The sequence below is a fragment of the Panthera pardus genome, unplaced genomic scaffold, assembly GCF_024362965.1.
Source record: "Panthera pardus isolate Hobbes unplaced genomic scaffold, ASM2436296v1 HiC_scaffold_22, whole genome shotgun sequence".
In the NCBI taxonomy this organism is placed as follows: domain Eukaryota; kingdom Metazoa; phylum Chordata; class Mammalia; order Carnivora; family Felidae; genus Panthera; species Panthera pardus.
The window spans coordinates 21,899,931-21,920,247 of NW_026526788.1; the positions used below are offsets into that span (position 1 = coordinate 21,899,931).

Consider the following 20,317-nt stretch of genomic DNA (forward strand, 5'->3'; position numbering starts at 1 on the left):
GTAATTTTAAAGTGTAACTACAGGTTTCCCTAAGTTTGCCTCAAATATGTGTTAAAGCTAAACATCTATACCATAATAATATTCATTAGTAATTGTACCCTGTTGATTAACAAGCACTCTGGAAAATTTAAAGGGAAAAAAACACACCCACCCACATAATTAGGACATGTGTTTACTTAATAATCCTGAATATCGCTATGAAAAACACACCACTTCAGTGAAATCTAAATGACTATATTTAACCTTTTAAATATTTTAGCAATGCATCTGAGTTGTGATGTTTGTCTCCAACACAGAACACACCCATTATTAATAGACCTGGAAAACAAAAGCAATCTGATTCTAGCAGCTTCTTAAAAATCCAATCTCTGAAAAATCCAGCCTGAAGATCACTTCCTCCCCGCAGCCAGAGAACAATACAGAGAACATGTTGCTTATTCATTTCTTACCTTTTTTCCTTTCCTTTTCCTGTGAGCAGGTTTTGCATTTTTCTCCTTTGGTTCTTCACTCATCTTTCCTTTAAATCAGGTGAGTTTATAAAAGACAAGAGATCACCGCCCGTATTCCAACATCCAAAACCACGACAAAGAGTCAAAGCATTGAGACCAAAGTCCATTTACGGGTGCTCCCTGGGCAGGCAGCCGCTGCTTCAGCCCAGCCCTTGCTGCTGTCAGAGACCCGCGGGCTGCGAATGTGGCACCGTTCAGCTTCTCCTCAGGAAGAAACTGGGTGTTCTCTACATCAAACAGTCAATGATTCTCACAATGAAAATCAATATTTCAGCCTTTCATGTTTAACTAATCATTACCCTGAGATAAAATCTTGACAACACTTTGTTGCTTGTTCCTCCACAGTGATTCCAGCCTGTAAATGGTGAGAGAGAGAAAGCGAGAGGGAGACGGAGACACACACACACACACACACACACACACACCCTCACACATACAGAAATAAGCTACAGACTGCTGACAAGTCTCCCGAAGCCTTCCCAGAGGCTGATTTGCTGCTTGTGGCAGGCTGGGAAGCAGAATGTAAATTGTTCTGAGGGCTGCCGGCCTCCCATTCGAACACATGTGTTGAATGCATCAGGGCATAGCAGAGGAGGAGGCGGTCCAGCGAGTGATAAAAGATCAGGTTACAGGTTCGCAAAAAACACTTGGGTGATTCAGACAATAAAAGAGACCTACTACTACTGGCAAAGCCAAAGGTTACACTTTCTCCATGCTTACTTCTCTTTATGTGATGAGCAAAAAGATGGGCAAATTGCCAATCTCCGGCTAAAGATTTCTAATGAAGGGCTAATTACAGAAGGCCCCATACCTAATTTACCCTCATTTGTATTTGATCATTGGTTTCCTGCCATGAATATACCAACCAACCAACACCAGAAGCCCTCCAGAACACTCAGGAAATATGACAAGCAGAGCCGCCGTCTACACATGTAGACACAGTACATACTCCTATTACATACTCCACGCCACACACTATCCTAACCGAGGGCTGCAGGGTGTTTTCTGGATACCTGGGAGGGGGGGGGGGGAGCTCCCACCTGAGGAGAAACTCCCTGACCCTGATTTCCATCCATTTAAACATAGCTGAATTTGAAGCAGAAACTGTCATGTAAGCATCTCTTGAAGAGCGCGAGATACATTCTGATTCAGGAAGGAACAAAGTTGTGAGCCAACACAGGCCACCACGAAGACTGAAACAGGTCTCTCAAAGCAGATAACTCACACGGGTGTAAAGACAGGAAGAGTGAACAGGGGAGGAGGAGATGAACAGCAAGGTCAGATCCATCCTTAGGGGCCCAGAAGCCAGGAATCAATCATTTCCTTTCTCGCTCTAACAACTGTATTCAGGAGCAATTGGATTAACATTTTTATTCACAAGAAATTGGATTAAAATGATATAAAGCACAGCATTGCAGGGAAAACCATATCACAAGGACTAATTTTCAGTATTGTGTGGGGGAAGATGTAACACTGGTTTGAGGAAATGATGCTAAAATATTGACCCCAAAGGGCAGATGTTTATACTCAAATATTCCCCATTCTTTACCTAACATAGGAAGGGGGTTTGTGTTTATATGCAAACATTCCTTCGACCACACCTCAAATCACCAGCCCCCACCCCGAGAAAACCTGAGTGTGAGGGATGCTTGAGATGTCCCCCTGTGGCCAAGCAGGCCAGGGCCACGGGTGCAAATGGCCTTTCCAAGAGCTACCTGGATTTTATGAACTGTAGGTTAGCTACTGGAGCTACCCACTATGAGGTTTCACATTGTTTCTTTATAATAATGTACACCTCAGTAAGTCTGATGTGGCCACAATTCTGAATGGTGTCAGGCTTGTAACCCCATACTGCAAGTTTCTGCTCAGACTGTGAACTGCTACCTTTCCATCGTCCCCACTTTCTGCTGCTATTTCTCAACATTCCTCTTGTCACACAATACGAGGTAAAAAAAATCATATTATGGAAGAATAAACCTTTCACCTTCTTCCCTGATTCAACCCTTCTCATCTTCAATGCACAGGGAAATCTGGGCACTAGCCAGTATCTTATTGTCTCTATCCTTCATATGCTTTAATCAGATAAGCCTGGGTTTGTTACTTGCTGACCTTTTCAGGGACAAGGGTGAGGTAGGTACTTTATACAAATTCTGTATAAACCAAAGGATGTAAGCAGGTGGAACTGAAGTCAGACTATCTAAATCTTTGCATTCTTCACTAGTTAAGCAACAGTGATATTGCACCCATTTAGAGTAGAATCCTGACATTTTGATTCCTGGTATCTAAGGAATGACTGAGTTGAATCCCCTTCCAGAAAATTCTTTGTCAATAATTATTTACTGAGTATCCAGAGTAGAGCCTCTCTGAACAAAACAAAACAAAGGTATACAGAAATTGAGACTAAATTTAGTCCATTTGTATAAAAATTGATAAATTAGGATTATCAAATCTATAAAAAAACAACTAACACAAAATTTCTGGCCAAGTAAATAGCACAAGAATGGGTTTGGAGAAAATGTTGTTATAATAACTTCTTTAAACTACAAAAGTGTGCTTAAATTGATGAAAAGTTTAGGAAACTGATGAAATAAACTGGAACTGACAGGAGAGAATGGGGTTGTGAGTGATGATAATTGCCCATGTCTTTGATAAAGCATGATCTTCACTATTCACTTATATACACGTTGCTCATGTTATTAGCTAAAGTGCTCTCTGCTGGTTGGATAGAAAAAAACAGGACTTTTAGATATAAAATTATATAGCAAAATTCTACAAAAGATCATTTTAGGAAGGAATTAACCTTACCGATAAGGAATTCATAAATCTGATGGAATAATATTTCCAGATGTCACATTGTATAATCAAATCTGATAGAAAGCCCAGTTTCAAAAATTAAGTTCTAAATATGTCAAACTGTATACTTCAGTAACAAAATGACTTAAGGTATAGTTTGATAATAACAGAATGTGGTGATGTATATAATATGTTTGATGTTTGTTTTCTGTAACTTGATAAGTTCTACGCATTTTAGCAGGAACAAATCTCTAAAAGTCTATAAGGCAAAAAGCTTTTCTGTGTCAGAATTAAGGCCTTAAAGCATCGCAAAATCAATAGTAATTTAATTCCTCACAATACAAAACATATTTCACTTTGTGAAATTAGACAAATTTCATTAAAGTCTGAAAAATTAAAACAACTTAGATGTAACAAATAGAAAAATTATTCCTTATAACTGTTTAAAGGTCCTTCCTACACTTGTACTCTAGAAATATGCATTCACAGAAATACTGTTTTTAATATGCCGAAAGGTGTACCAGTGCATATTAAAATTGCCCTGAGTAAAAATCTAAAAACAGTCTGCAGGTGAATCCTTGTTCCAAAAATCTTAAATGTTAACTACTTTCCAAGAGTTATCTCTTTTTCATCCAAATTCTAAAATTCCTCGACCCTTGAGGAAATTAAATTCAGTCTAAGAAAAAAATTATAAGCTAAATACACTGAAATTATCAACTTGGAAACAAAGCTCTCTATCAGGTCACCAAATTGGAAAACATAACTGGATTGCAATGCTCCAAATATGACTCCACAGAACCGCCTGCCTAATTAGAGTTTACTCCAGATAGAAACGATCTTAAACTAGTTGATACAGATCTACTGAGACAGTTCTATTTTTAAATTAAATAACTCGCATAAGAGGACAACAACCAGGGCCAAGTTAAGTCTCGTAGAACAGATCTATTTTTAAAATGAAAGTGGCTTACCATAGGAGAAATAGTGGGGCCAGGGTTATTAGGAAGCAAACGTGTTATGCTATATTCTGCATAAAATTCACTTGAAAACACTAACATTGATGTAATTTCTTGGCTAAAATTAAAGCACATCAAATTAAAAGTGAAAAATAAAACTTTCCATTGAAGTTCAGCAGAAATACCTATATGAATAAGCTAATTTTATTTTTAAGGCTGGGACGTCATGTACATACTGTAAGTTACACTGCTGGCTGGCAAGCTAAAGTAGGTGCTAAATCTTACTAAGAGCATTCCCTTGATACCACTCATTAGTCCTCAATGTTTCAAATACTTGTACAGCTAAAGGCAAAACTACAGGCAAATGAGCTATTTTCTGGAAACCCTAGAATCCTCAGCACAGAGGAAAATGTGGAGATGTTGTTCTCTCTTCACCCACCTGTGGCCCTGACAGATCTTCCCTGAGGTTAACCCAGCCAGTTAATAGCAGAGCTGGGACCAGAGGTTGTTCTATGGATTCCTCCACTGAAGGGCTCTCTTTCCATTACACCAGTATCTCCCAGAGAGGATAACGTGAATCCACAGTGAGGTTTGAAATCATCTCCAGTGGTAAGCAAACATGCCTTTAATAGTTATGCATGTACTTTAAATAAACAACAACAACAACAACAACAACAACAACAACAACAAACATAACTAGGGTTTATTGGGTGCATGTTATAGAAACTTCACTGTGAGGTTTTGGTATTTACCTTGCCCTATATTGGGTGAATGCCAGGAGAGAAGAAAACAGAGGAAGTGTATCACAGAAATAGTCACTTCATAAGTCGAACTGGTCACTCTCTTTCCCAAAGATTCGAGGTTGCCTTAGGCGAAGTTTGGTCTGAGGTTGCTTCCACCATAACCCCCACTACTGCCTCATATTCCCGCTTGCCCACTACCTCAAGTGATGTGCTAGTACCCCTAAACTTCTGGGCTATCCCTGGTAATGATTTACAAGTACAAAAAATATCACAGTATAATTGTATGTATCAAATCCATCATGTTTGGGGCACCTGGTGGCTCAGTCAGTTACGCATCCAATTCTTGGTGTCGGCTCAGGTCATGATCTCAAAGGTTCATCAGTTCAAGCCCCACACCAGGCTCTGTGCTGACAGCATCGAGCCTGCTTGGTATTCTCTCTCTCTCTCTCTCTCTCTCTCTCTCTCTGCCCCTCCCCTGTTCGCTTTCTCTCTCTCTCTCAAAACAATGTTTTTTAAAAAAATTTTAAAAACCAACATGTTTTACAGAACATCTTGATATTTCTAAAGTGAGTGAAAACATCTGAAGAAACACACTCTGTATTTAAGCCGCTCATCTTCTTCAAGTCTGCACATTGAACAGTGACACACAGTGACATCTAGACGTTGGCTTAGAACAACAGAACACTCAGGTAGGTGTGGGCATGAGGCGAAGTAGAATGAGAGAGTGAATGGAGTCTCAATTTTCAGCCCCTTCTCAAATATCACCATGATTTTTGCCTTATCCAATGGCCATCTGTACTACTCATTAGTGTTTTTAAAATAAAAAATTTTTAACCGGGTTTGCTCTAAGCAACATTATCTGTGAAGTTACATTTTGATATACTGGCTCCATTTTTGACAATATATCAGAACCCTTCAGGCAGGTTCATAGCAGGAATATCCTATTTTGTTCTGGGTGTTCTTTCTTTCCTGAGTATTTAGCCATGTGCCCATTAAAATATAATGATATAATCAAAGTAGATTAGTAAAATAGGGAGAGACAGAATGCTCCTATAAAAGAGTGATTTGTTTTTTGTTTCTTTTCTTCCTGAACCTATGCTTTTTCACTAGTATAATTTTCTGAGCAAGGCAATTTTCTTTCCCCAGGCTCACAATTCTCTTTAGAGGCCCAGCAGTATTTACACACCAGATATGAGTCCTTTGGGGAAGTGAGAACTGATGAGTCATTCCTGTGATCTTCCCTAAATCCATGTGCTTTATCTAATAACAATAGAGATCCTAAATGATTTTAAAAGAACCATGGTGACAGATTCAAAAGAAAAGTCCCTTGCTTTACAAAAGGTAATCTCTAGCAATGCTAATATTAAAATGATTAAGAACTATGGATGCTTATGTTTGGGTCCACACCCAAATGGGGCCAGTAGTTCTGCTGAGTTTTCTTTCATTGCTGTGGAAAAGGTATGCAAAAGTTGGCCAGATATAGCTCCAAGGGCACCCTTCCCCATCAGATGTCCACCCAGGACAGTTTCTGCTTCACATCCACCCCACATGGTAATATTGAAACATTTATTCTTTCAATGACTAAAATAGAAGGGATTAGAAGAAAATTTTTATTTTTAAAAACTTTCACATAAGCTGTATCTCACAGTATCTGAACATTTTTTACTAATGTTAACGCTGCCTTGACTAAAGCTATCACGATATAATGACGAGTATACCCACACACCTCCTACTTTCATTTTGCTTAATAATTGTTGGCACAAATGCTTGAAATCATTCTTTCATGGAACAGGAGAAGGCATGGGCTGGAGAGATTTTTCTAGCAGCAAAAATTTTTAAAAACAAAGGAGGAGCTACAATAAAAAGGGGATTGGTTATTGAAGCAGAGAGTTTGTGAAATGAACACGAAGAGAGCTGTTCTAGGAGCCTCCTGCCCACCTCTACTCACACACGTGAAACCAGGCTGTTGGCTCATTTAGCCGCATGTCCAAGATGATATTGGAACTAAAGCCAGGCCAAGGATCCAGCCAATGACGTTTTCACCATGTCATGCATGGCTAATCCTCAGATTAGTTATGAGAATTACAAAGTTAAGGTAATATTGTTAATTTTACAAGGTGTATATCGAATGTCACACAGTGCTCTGAATCTGTCATGGTCCTTGACCCATATTTCTCCAACCAAATAAGTGAAAGTACAAAGTCCTCTTGAAGTGAGGGATTCCAGGGCAATGTCAATCCTCTTATAAACATTCTTAAGTTGTTTGTTTGTATTATTGATGCTTTTGACATAAAATTATGAAATGATGCCTCTAACTCTAAATGATTTATGCGTTTAAGACATGGTAAGATGACTCAGAAATTCTCATCAAGATAAGCAGTAAGAATAACATTCCCCCAGGGGCGCCTGGGTGGCTCAGTCGGTTGAGCATCCAACTTCGGCTCAGGTCATGATCTCATGGTCTGTGGGTTCGAGCCCTGCATCGGGCTCTGTGCTGACAGCTCAGAGACTGGAGCCGGCTTCGGATTCTGTGTCTCCCTCTCTCACTGCCCCTCCCCCACTCTCACTTTGTCTCACTCTGTCTCTCAAAAATAAATAAATGTAGAAAAAAAAATTTAAGAATAACATTCCCCCAGAATTTGTCATTATCAATCTAAACATTCCTCATTGATGTATAAATATGTGTGTTTCCTTACACCCTCACCAGCATATCCTAGAATCAGTTTTATAACATTTGCCAAATTGACAAGAGAAAAATATTATCATGCTGGGTTTTAACTTGCATTTCTCTGATTGGTAGAAAAGTTGAATCTCTTCACATTTATGAATTGCTGTTATTTCTTATTTTGTGAATTTTATTTTTGTGACTATACCTCAAGTCTACTAGGATAATCAGTGGAGGTGAACTTATTTCTAGGCCTAAGGATCCAAGGAATAAGAGACACATAGCTCTACTCTAATCAAAATGAGAAATGAGGATGTGACCAGGGAACCACAACTGGCTTGAAAACAGCATACAGTTTCTAGAAACAGCCATACATACACACCATTTTCTGGCATGACATCTTTAGTTACCTCAAAGCCAGGATTGGGATAATAAACATGTCCAAATCCTGCTCCTTTCTCACCCTTACTACAAAAGATTTTTTAAAGAATGAGAACTTTTCCATATAAATTAAGGTTAGCTTGATATAATTAATCTTTATACTAAGATTCTGTATTAAAATGTATTTATTCTCCAGGATTGTTCAGTACAACAGCTTACAAAGTTATTAAGAAAGTGCTCCAAACAATTAACCCAAGTATGCAAGCCATCTTTATCCCTCAACTCTCATAACAGAGTCTGTAAAAATATTTTCACAAAAGCAAATTCAACATTTACACTTAGACATAAATACTAAAGATAATGCTCATCCAGAAATGGAAAACATCCCCAAATAAATGCATAGAACACCTTCACGGGGAATCTGGTCTACCTCAGCTGACCAGGCTTTTTTCAGGCTTGAAGGACAGAAAAATCTCCCAAAGAAATGGATTCCAAGCTGACCTTCTCTAACTCTGTGGGAGCAGACAGAGCAGAGGCAGGCTTCATTTTATCACCCTTCACTTTTATGCACTTTGCAGATAATGTGTTTCTTACAAATTGAAGGTCTGTGGCAACCGTGCCTTGGGCAAGTCTACTGAAGCCATTTTCCAACAGCATTTGCACACTCCATGTCTCTGAGTCACATTTTGATAATTCTCCCAATATTCTAACTTTTTCATTATTATTATATTTGTTATGGTGATTTGGAACCAAGGGTCTCTGATGTTACTACTGTGAATGTTTTCAGGCAGCACAAACCATGCTCCTATAACATTGCAAACTTAGCTGAGAAAAGTTGTGTGTGTTCTGACTGCTCCACTGACTGGCTCTTCTCCATCTCTCTCTCTCTCTCTCTCTCTCTCTCTCTCTCCTCATGCCTCCCTTTTTCCTGAGACACAACAATATTGATATTAGGCCAGTTATAAACCCTAAAATGACCCTGAAGTGTTGAGGTGACAGGAAGAGTCACACGTCTCTCACTTTCAATCAAAAGCTAGAAATAATTAAGCTTAGAGAGAAAACATGCCAAAAGCCGAGATAGGCTCACAGCTCGGCTTCTTGCGCCAGCCATGTTGTGAATGCAGAGGGAAAGTTCTTGAAGGAAATTCAAAGTGCTGCTCTGGTGAACACACGATTGCTAAGAAAGTGAAACAGTCTTATCACTGATATAAAGGAAGTTTGAGTGGTCTGGATAGAAGATTAAACCAGTCACAACATTGCCTGAAGCCAAAGCCCAATCCAGAAAAAGGCCCCAATTCTCTTCAATTCTATGAAGACAGAGAGGAGAGGAAGCTGAAGAAAAAAAAGTCTGAAGCTGGCAGAGGTCTAATGAGCTTTGAGGGGAGAAGGAGTCTCCATAACATAAACGTGTAAGGTGAAGCAACAAGTGCTGATGTAGAAGCTGCAGCAAATTACCCAGAAGATTCTGCTAAGATACTTCATGAAGGTGGCCACACTAAAAAGCAGATTGTCATTGCAGACAAAACAGCCTTCTACTGGAAGATGTCATCTTGGACTTCCAGAGCCATACAGGAGACATCAAGACTCGGCTTCAAAGCTTCCACGAACACAGCTCTCTTGCTAGAGGCTAACACAGCTGGTGACTTGGAGCTGAAGCCAGTGTTCATCGATGGTTCTGAAAATCCTAGGGCCCTTAAGAATTACCCTAAATCTTCTCAGAACAACAAAGCTTAGATGACAGCACATTTGTTTACAACATGGCTTACTGAATATTTTAAGCCCACAGTTGAGATCTGCTCAAAAAAAAAGATTCCTTTCAAAATATTACTGTTCATTGACAATGCACCTGGTCACCCAAGGGCTCCTATGCAGATGTAAAATGAGATTCATGCTGTTTCCAAGCCAACTAACACAACATGCAATCTACAGTCCATGGATCAAGGAGAAATTCTGATTTTCAAGTATTATTTAAATTATTTAATGTATTTAAGAAATACATTTCGGGGCGCCTGGGTAGCTCAGTCAGTTGAGTGTCTGACTTCGGCTCAGGTCATGATCTCACGGTCTGTGAGTTTGAGCCCCGTGTCAGGCCCTGTGCTGATAGCTCGGAGCCTGGAGCCTGTTTCAGATTCTGTCTCCCTCTCTCTCTGCCCCTCCCCCACTCATGCTGTCTCTCTCTCTCTCTCTGTCAAAAATAAACATTAAAAAAAAAATAATATAATAAAGAAAAAAAAAAGAAATACATTTCATAAGCCTATAGCTGCTAAGGATAGGGATTCCTCTAATGGATATAGGCAAAATCAGTACAAAACCTTCTGGAAAGGATTCAACATTCTAGATGCCATTCAGAACATTCATGAGTCATGGGAAGAGGTCGAAATGTCAACACCCACAGGAGTTTGATAGAAGTGGATTCCAGGCCTCATGGAGGATTCTGAGGGGTTCAAGACTTCAGTGGAGGAAGTCACTGCAGGTGTGGTGGAAACAGCAAGAGAACTAGAAGTGAAGTCTGAAGATGGGACTGAATTGCTGCAATCTCATGATAAAACTTGGACAGTAAGGAGTTGCTTCTTACGGATGAGCAACAAAAGTGTTTCCTTGAGATGGAATTTACTCCTGCTGGAGATGCTGAGAAGATGGTTGGAATGACAACAAAGGATTTAGAATATTACATAAACTTAACTGATAAAGCAGGGCAGGGTTTGAGAGGACTGACTCCAGTTTTGAAAGAAGGTCTATTGGGGCGCCTGGGTGGCTTAGTCAGTTAAGCGTCCGACTTCGGCTCAGGTCAGGATCTCGCGGTCCGTGAGTTCGAGCCCCGCGTCGGGCTCTGTGCTGACAGCTCAGAGCCTGGAGCCTGCTTCAGATTCTGTGTCTCCCTCTCTCTCTGACCCTCCCCCATTCATGCTCTGCCTCTCTCTGTCTCAAAAATAAATAAACATTAAAAAAAATTGAAAGAAGTTCTATTGCAGGTAAAATGTTATCAAACAGTACCACATGCTACAGAGAAATCCTTCGTGAAAGGAAGAGTCGATCGATGTGGCAGACTTCACTGTTGTCTTATTTTTAAAAATTGCCACTGTCACCCCAAACTTCAGCCACCCTGGTCCATCAGCAGCTATTGATATCAAGACAAGACCCTCCACCAACAAAAAGATTACAACTCACTGAAACTCAGATGATTATTAGCATTTTAAGCAACGAAGTATTTTAATTAAGGCATGGACATTGTTTCTTTAGACATAATGCTATTGCACATTCAGTAGACTACAGTATAGTATAAACATAACTTTCATATGCACTGGGAAACAAAACATTCATTTGACTGGCTTTCCTGCAATGTTTGCTTTATTGCGGTGCTGTGGAACTGAACCCACAATATTTCCAAGTTATGTCTGCATTCAAGAGGATAACACATATGTCCATGCAAACTTTTATTACCTTCAAAAACTGTTATGCCCAATATTGTGGTCCAATAGAATAGTCTGAAACTTAATAAATTATGTTGCCTATAAGTTCCTGGCACAACACTTGTATCATGTTGTCTGTATATGCCAGGCACCAGTACAAGGTCTGGTACAGGACAGGTGCTTCATGAATACCACCTGCATTAACTAATGACAGAATTATAGAGCCCTGTGGCATGCCAGACATTACCCTACATTGGAAGTGTTGTGCTCTCTAAAATTTCCAGTCCTATCTTTACGTTTTGATGTGGTGTGGGAGAAGGCAGTGACATAGAAATCTCAACAGGCTACTTCCCACACAGCACCAAAATACAAAGATGGCAGTTTTTTTATTTCCTCAAACCACCCCTTTCCTTAACCATGGCCCATCTTATCCCAAGCACGACCCACCCCACTCGCCCCTCACTAGAAGTTCAGAGATGGTAAGAGGAAGATTGGGAGCCAGAACTAAGGAGTTAATTATTTGTTACTGGTTTTTAGCTAAATATTAAATGACTTATTATTAAGACTATATAAAAACAGCTATTTCAAAACTACATGATCAAAATGTCCTTAGCAGGGCGCCTGCATGGGCCAGTCAATTGAGCGCCCAACTCTTGATTTCGGCTCATATCATGATCCCAGGGTCGTGGGATCAAGCCCCACGTGGGGCTCCATGCTGAGCATGAAGCCTGCTTAAGACTCTCTCCCTCTCCCTCTCTCTCTCTCTCTCTCTCTCTCTCTCTCTGCTTTGCACCTTTCCCCAGCTCTCTCTCCCTCTTCCCCTCTCCCCAGCTCTCTCTCAAAAAGAAAAAAAAAGTCCTTAGCATTCTGATTAAAATTAAAAGCATGAAAATGTACAAAAGAGAATAACAAAGTCATATAGGTCTTCTAATCTATACTTTCTTGAGGCATTTTTACTGAAGTTCCAGTGGTTCCCTGAATTTCCCTTCCTTCCTTTCTGTCTGAGCCTCAGTGATGTCCTAACAGATTCAGACTTACACATTCCCAATTCAGTCTGAGATATTCATTAAGCCTCTGGGATGCGCCAGGCTGAGCTAAGGGCCAAAGGGCAAAATCACAGAGGCCTAGTCAGACTGGTAACTGTACGCCTCCAGGTCACTGTGTTGCTGTGGCCAAGCCTCGGCTGTTTCCTGTCTTGGTTCCTGATTCCCGAAATGAAGAGGAGTTGGCTCTACTACGTGATCTCTAAAGTCCTCTTTCAGTTCTGAAATTCTCCAATTTGGTGACAGTCTTTACTACCCTGGCTAGCTAGCATCACCCTGATGAATACAGAAATGAGTACCTTCGAGTGAAGCGCTGCCATAAAAAATATCTAAAACTGGCCTAGTAGTCAGGCAGTGGGCAGCGAAGAAACTACTGCCAGAGGCTGCAAACCTGGAGATCCTTGGGTGCCTGCGGGTGGAGCACTTGGTACCTCTTGCCCATGGTAACTTGAAGGGCACCCTGCACGTTTGCTATGCCTGGATGTTCTGCGTGTGCTCAGTGTTCTTGGCAGCATTTCGCAAGGTTTGGGAAGAAAGAGATGATCTTCGGGAAAAAATTATCAGAAAAAAAAGAATAGGAGAGAGGAAGTCCAGAAATGTGGGAACTTACAAGGATGGAAAAGGCGAGTGCCTCAAGACCCCAACAGAAGACTGAGAAACACCTCATAATGGACAAAGGCCCCCTGGCACTCAGCCTTGGGGCAAAGATCAGAGTAAGAAAATGCCTTCTCACTATTTTAAGTGGTTCCTGAACAGCCACTCCTAAATGAGAGATCTAGCCAAAGGAATGAGAAAGCAAACAAAAAAGAAATTGACAGTTATAACTTCACAGACCTTTGGATGAGGTTACTGGCACCTGGAACTAACTGGAAGGACCCTACCAAGGTTTTAAAAGAATTATATTACTAAAGAAATCAGAATCTCTTCTAAAAAAGATGTAGAGAGTTTGAGCCAAAAAAAATTTTTTAAGCTTTGAATCCCCAAAGTTACCTTCCAACTGGCAAGAATAGGACGCAGATGGCAAAAAAATGTATAGCTCCCAAGGACGGCATGCTCTATAACCACAACGAACGTGGACAGGTATGAAAGTGAATACAGACAAACCTGCCAGAGGGGAGGCAAGGGCCACACAGAGAAACGGACAGGGAATTGCTTACAGCAACTGAAAGTAGAATTCAAGTCTAACCAAGGAATTTCAGGGGCACCTGGGTAGCTCAGTCAGTTAAATGTCTCACTTAGGCGCAGATCATGATCTCACAGTTTGTGGGTTTGAGCCCCACATCGGGCTCTGTGCTGACAGCTCAGAGCCTGGAGCTTGCTTCAGATTCTGTGTGTGTCTCTCTCTCTCTGACTCTCCCTCACTCACACTCTTCTCTCTCTTTATGTCTCTCAAAAATAAATTTAAAAAAAAATACATTTAACCAAGGAATTTCATCCAATGCCAGAGCACAAAGACCTCATCATGTATCCCCAAGAGTGTTCCAAAATTTCTATAGACCAATGAACTGTGCCCCACCACCTCCTCCTCCTCTTTTCAATACAGGAGTGATAATTGTGGTCACGTTACGCTCCACCACTGTATACTGATTTAGGGGGAGGAAAGATGCTGTACTTTAAGCTGGATGCAGTGACTGACTCAGACTTCGGAGAAAGTAAGGGACAGCACGTGATCTGGGATGGCAAAAGGGTTGGCCTCTGGCAGAGTCAGCCTGCCATTCAACAAAGATGTGTGCTCCGCTACAGTGTCCAGTTCCCTGGCCAATGGGGCTCCCTTCACCACCTTTACTGTGTCGCTTTGAAGCAGGGCCATATGAGTGGTTCTCACTAACAGAATGAGAATAGAAATGATGTGTAGCACATCCAGGCTAAAGTGGTTAAAAAGTAGGTGCCTTTCCGTTTTTCCTTTCTTCATCTCTCAGCTGAAGGGACAGGATTCTAAGGCATTATTGTTCTTGCAGGTATAAGACAAAAGGAGTCCAGGTTCCTAAATCACAGCATGGGAGACTGCTTGCCAGTGCAATAGGTAGAAATAAACTTGAGTTGCATAAAGCTGCTTAGACTGGGACTAATTTCACTCGAGTTTTCGTAATATAGATTCCAGACTGAAAATTCCTTATGCTTAAGATCCAAGGTGCCCAGGCGTGTTCTCTAAATACCATTTATTCACTTAGAGACACTGGGACTCCTTGGAGAAATGGCTGATTCAAGATCTGAGGCAGAGAAATGTAAGATGAGCCTGCAACATCTTGGCATCCCAGAAAGCAAAGGAGCTATCAAAGTCCACTGGGGTCATGTTAAAGAGGACTCAGAACTGACTTAAAGAGGCTCCCACTGGCCTCAGATGGGTCATCAAAAAGACTAACATATAGGGTGGACTGAAACACTTCAAATCAGTTTAAATCGCTGAATTATGGTACTGGAGAAAAGAAACATTTACCCTTGGAGGATACCTTACAGAACCAACTCATTCTGAAAACTGCTAAAAAAGGGAAATCAAGTATCAATCCTGTCTTGACTATACAAACTGTACCTCAAATAGACCAAGCAGTTGAAAAAGGAATGCTTCTCTATGTGGAAATACTCCAGCTAATGAATTAAGGAGGAATGACTGAATTAGAATATCATTATTTTGCAATTCCTAATGAAATGATGGATCAAAGCAATGGTTGCTAAGACTCCTTCCTGAAAAGTAGATGAAGAACTTTATAGTGGCTGGCTGGTTCAAGCTGGTGGCACACAAACCTGTTCACCACTGTTAACACTGTGGTAAGGAAGATAGCCAGACTTTATGTGCTCCCTCATGAAAGTACACAAGAGCACCTGGGAAACAGTCTTACAAAAAAAAAAAAAAAGAAAAAAGAAAAGAAAAAGAAAAACTCAAACCTGAATCTAGTCAAACTTTTCGATCGAACCACCATATTACAAAAAGTACAGAGGATTAGAGGCACATGATAACCAGTGTCACAGGGACACAACCAGCAAAATCTAGACTGGGAAAAACTCTACAGAACAAAGTACCGAGTTCTCTCAACAAAATATTACAAGGAGGGGTGGGGAAAGGAGAGGAGGGAGCTTATGGATTAAGCCCATGAACCAAATGTAATATGTACACTGACTATATCCTGATTCAAACAAGTTTCCTATCAGGAAAAAAAACAAAACAAAACAAAACCAATTGTGAAAATATGAACATTGACTGAATAATTCTAAGTTACATAATTAAAACTATTACATTTAGATGCGATGTGGTATTTTATTGAGGGTACTAAAATTACCAATGCACTATCAACGATTCTGGAATTATGCCTTGAGGTAATTGGGGTCAGAGCTATAGACAACAAAGAAATTAGCTATTAGTTAATAATTGTTGAAGCTGAGCTAAAAGGTTCCACAGATCATCATGCTGTTCTCTCTAATGTTGCATATATATGAAATTTTCTATTTAAAAAAGTTTAGGCAAAATAAAAAATGATATAAGTCTCATGTGAACCCTTAATGATTCTGATCCAAAAATCAATTGCCAAATAAATTAAATGTTTATGCTTCTTCTATATGTAATGACATCACATATGATGCATGATCTATGTGACTGTCATCATAAATTATTGAGAAATTACTGAGCTTTCTTTTTTAAAATTTCAGGTGGCACAGTAGCTTGGATCATCAACCACATGGGTGACAACTGAAGTCACAGATGACTGTGGCATGAAGCATGACAGAACTCTGGCAACAGATGGCATGAAAGAAGAGAGTCCCTTAATCTCCACATAACTGACTTCATTCCATAGTAAACCATATAACCAGTTTAGAGAACAAAAAGGCACTGGTACTCCCAATCAGAAAGAAAAAAAAAATTCTTTAATTTCTCCCTTTTAACAGATATCATATTCTTTTTTTTTTTTTTTTTAGTGTTTTACTTATCTTTGAGAGAGAAAGAGAGAGAGAGAACACAAGTGGTGGTGGGGCAGAAAGAGAGGGCGACAGAGGATCCAAAGCGGACTCTGTGCTGAGAGCAGAGAGCTCGATGTAGGGCTCGAACTCACAAACCATGAAATCATGACTGGAGCTGAAGTCAGATGTTTAACTGACTGAGCCACCCAGGTGCCCCAATATCATGTTCTGACTATAAGGTTTCAGGTGGGAAAAAAAAATGTCATTGACTATTATGGGTAAATTATCACACTCATTTTTAAATTTTTTTAATTTCAACCAGCTTCCTTTTGGCATCACTAACCAGCTATTGATTTTCTTCCCAATCAAGAATAACTAAAGATGTAACCTTCCTTTAAGTTTCCACAATTTAGCTCTTCCCTAACAACTGTAAACTGCTGTTTGGATTTCTGAAAATAGCCAACAGGGTCTTTGACCCACAAACTCTTTTTTTATGTTTACCCTGGGTAAGTTTTGTAAAAAGCACATATAAAAAACGCAACTACGATTCATTTTCTTTCTGTTTTTCTCCTCCCAGGTGAGGATCTGAGAATAGTCCAAAATTGTTTAATGAAGAATTCACAGCTACCTCTTGGAATCTGGTGAGATAATTTAGCCCTGCTCTGTCCCCTAGAGTAGCAACTATCTACATATGGTGACTGAGCACTTGAAACGTGGTGAGTGCAAACAGAGATGTGTTACAAATGTAAAATAACACTCTGGACTCCACAGACTTGGTGTGAAAAAAATGTAAAATATCTTATCAATAATTACTTAGATTTATTCCATGTTGAAATCATGTTATTCTAGATATGTTAGATTAGATGAAATACTTAGTTAGAATTAATCTCATCTCATTCATTTATCTACGAAGCTACTAGAAAATTTGAAATTACAAATGTGGTTTACATTATATTTCCATTGAACAATGCTGATTTAGTGTTTGAAGATTTTACATAGATTAAATTTTAGTGCAGTATGAAGTCAGGATAGGAAGGAACCCAGATGGGGAAAAAAAGAAACTAACTTTTATGTGCCCAGCGTTTTACCAAGCTTTTCACTCTCTGTGTCCTCTAACAACAGCCAATAGCAAGCTCAGATCAAGATTAGCATGTCACGTAAAAACCAGCATGATGCCTTGCTCATAGTAGGTATTTCAGAAATATAAGCCAGATAAATGAACTCAGGAAAATCAGCAGCACAGATAATCCAATATGGAAGTTAAAAGTATTTACATTTGGTATTACTTATTTCTATAATTTAAAATTTTATAAGCTTTTAGATATATATTAGCTAATATTATTAAATGTTCACTTATGCATTATAATTTTTATCTGATTACATCCATATAGCAAGCCTCTAAGATATGCACTATTTCCTCCATTTTATAGGTGACAAAACAGGGCCAAAGACATTAAATGACTTGCCTGAGGTCACATGGCCAGCAGGCAGCAGAACCAGTGTTCAAGGCCAGACAGCCCAGCCTAGTTCTTATAGGCAGTTAAGCCACCCAAATCTCAGGCTTGAGTATGCTGATGATAAGGAAGTCAAGAGAAATAATAAATCAATATTGTGCAGATGTGGCTCAAAGGAATGAACCATAGAGTAGCGTGTAGTTGTCCATCTGCTTTAGTCCTAATTTCTTTCTTTCTTTTTTTTCTTTACTCTTGGTTTCTTATTCATTTGCCAGGAATAGAAAGCACCACCTCCCAGGGCACCTGGGTGGCTCAATTGGTTGAACGTCCGGCTCTTGATTTTGGCTCCGGTCATGATCTCACGGTTCATGGGTTTGGGCCCTACATTGAGCTCTGTGCTAACAATGTAGAGCCTGCTTGGGATTCTCTCTCTCCCCTCTTTCTGCCCCTCCCCTGTTCATGTGTGCTTCCGCGCTCTCTCTCTCTCTCTTTCTCAAAATAAATAAATAATAAGAACATTATCTTCCCTAGGAGATAACAGCCACCAACCTATTTGGAAGAAAGGAAGGAAGAATTAAGTATAAAATTTCCAAACTTCTATGCTAGAATGAAAGTAGATCCCATGTTAAAAACTACTTGAAAAAAATAAAAGAACTACTTGAAAAGAAGCCTTGTCATGATAAATGGAGATGCCCGTCAATCCACACAAACAATTGGGAACAGAGTCTTTCAGATTTAGTGGTTCAATCTTACTGTATGTTTAAGATCAGCTGGAAGGAAAGAGAAAAAGGGCACCTGGGTGCCTCAGTTGCTTAAGCGTCCAACTTCGGCTCAGGTCGTGATCTCATGGTTCATGGGTTTGAGCCCTGCCTCAGGCTTTGTGCTGTAGCCTGCTTCAGATTCTGTGTCTTTCTTTCTCTCTCTCTCTCTCTCTCTCTCTCTCTCTCTCTCTCTGCCCCTCCTCTGCTCACAGTCTGTCTCTCTCTCAAAAATAAACATTAAAAAAAACTTTTTTAAAGAGAGATTAAACAATACAAACAAAAGTTATACATGTCTTCTGTAAAATCATAAATCCAGTTCATGAATCTTCTGTCTAGCCTTCCTCATAAGACTTTGTGGCCATTTAGAGGCTTGGACATTACGGGAAGAAAAATGTCCAGGCCTCTTGGAAATTACTGAGCACTGGCTCTGAGCCAGAACTAATTCTGCACATGACACTGCAGTCTAACAGCCAGTGTGGAGGTTTCTGGGGTCAAGTTACAAGTCAAGTGTTGACTCAGTCTAGCTCACATTGAGCCCAGTGGCACCTCAAACCCATACTGTGGTTACTTTCTCCATTTTCAAGTGCAGACTTAATAGAGATATTCCTAAAAAGAAAACCCACTGACTCATAACATAGAGGTTATTTTTGTGGGAACAGCCCAAGCACTCTTTGAGCTGCTTTTCCTTGTAATCAAAATCCTAATCAAAGTAATACAACATCCGTGAAGGAATGGCAGAGATCAACAATTGCATGAAAGACCTGAGAGATGCAGAGATGGTGATTTCTAGTTTGAACAAGATTATCACGTTTAATCAGGTGGTGAATGGATTTTTACTTGCCATTCAGAACTTGGTCTGCTTAGCAGAACAAGCTGATTCAGCCCCTGAAACCCTCTGGGCTACCACTGACCATGCAAGTGCTAGACCCTAAAAAGCAGAAACCCCAAAAACAACCTGCTGACCTCATAAGGACAGTTGGAACATCTTCGGTGTCTTGCCTTAGGTCCACACCTAGTCTCTGACTGTGTTCTACCTATTCATCTGCAACTTTGATCATCTTGCCAAGCTACAGAATCACAATATTTACCAACACTGAAGATATCTTACTGAGCCTTCCTCAAAACTGAGCAGTCATCCTAGATGGGACACATGCATGCCAGAGAGCAAGAGATACAAAGCATTGGTGCAGAAGCCAGTTACATTTACAGAAGTGCTGATAGGGCTTAGTGTCCAGCAGTGAATATGGCATGTTCTATTAGTAAAGTCCTAAGTAGAACATTTTCTGTGGCATGACTACATTGCCTCTTTTGACTAATACTGGCTATATGACTCAGCTTGCCCACATTCCCTACTTCTGTCATAACTCCAAGCCTTGTTGTCCAGGCTTCCATTCAATTCTGCAAGCTGTCTGGTATTCTTCAACCAATTCTTTTTCTGTTTAAGTTAGTCAGAATCAGTTTTTTGTTTGCAACTAAGAACAATATATTAAAAGATTTTAGATTTTAGAATCTATAGGGCTATGAACTAGAAGGAAAGCACACAATTACTGTACAATATAGCACCTGAGTGCATACCGCCCATAGTCCGTCAACATGCAAAGTAAGACACAGAGAGATTGGAGAGGAGACAAGTGAATAACTGAGCATCTGAGTTATTCAAAAGTTAGACTGAACTATTTCAAGACAGATGAGGGTCTTAGAGTGTAACCCTCAC

General features: G+C 40.0%; 1 protein-coding gene across 3 annotated transcripts in view; it reads right to left on the reverse strand.

Annotated features, from left to right (window-relative positions):
• The window catches only part of ANK3 (ankyrin 3), a 679,089-nt gene that overhangs the window by 516,316 nt on the left and 142,456 nt on the right, over positions 1-20,317 (reverse strand). Inside the window, exon 1 of one of the 3 annotated variants that reach the window (XM_053910308.1) lies at positions 450-983. The exons of the other annotated variants lie outside the window; for them this stretch is intronic. Coding sequence (XP_053766283.1) covers positions 450-512 — 63 coding nt within the window. The 5' untranslated portion in view covers positions 513-983. Of the gene's footprint in view, positions 1-449; positions 984-20,317 lie in introns of those variants that run through there. 3 annotated transcript variants of the gene reach the window in all.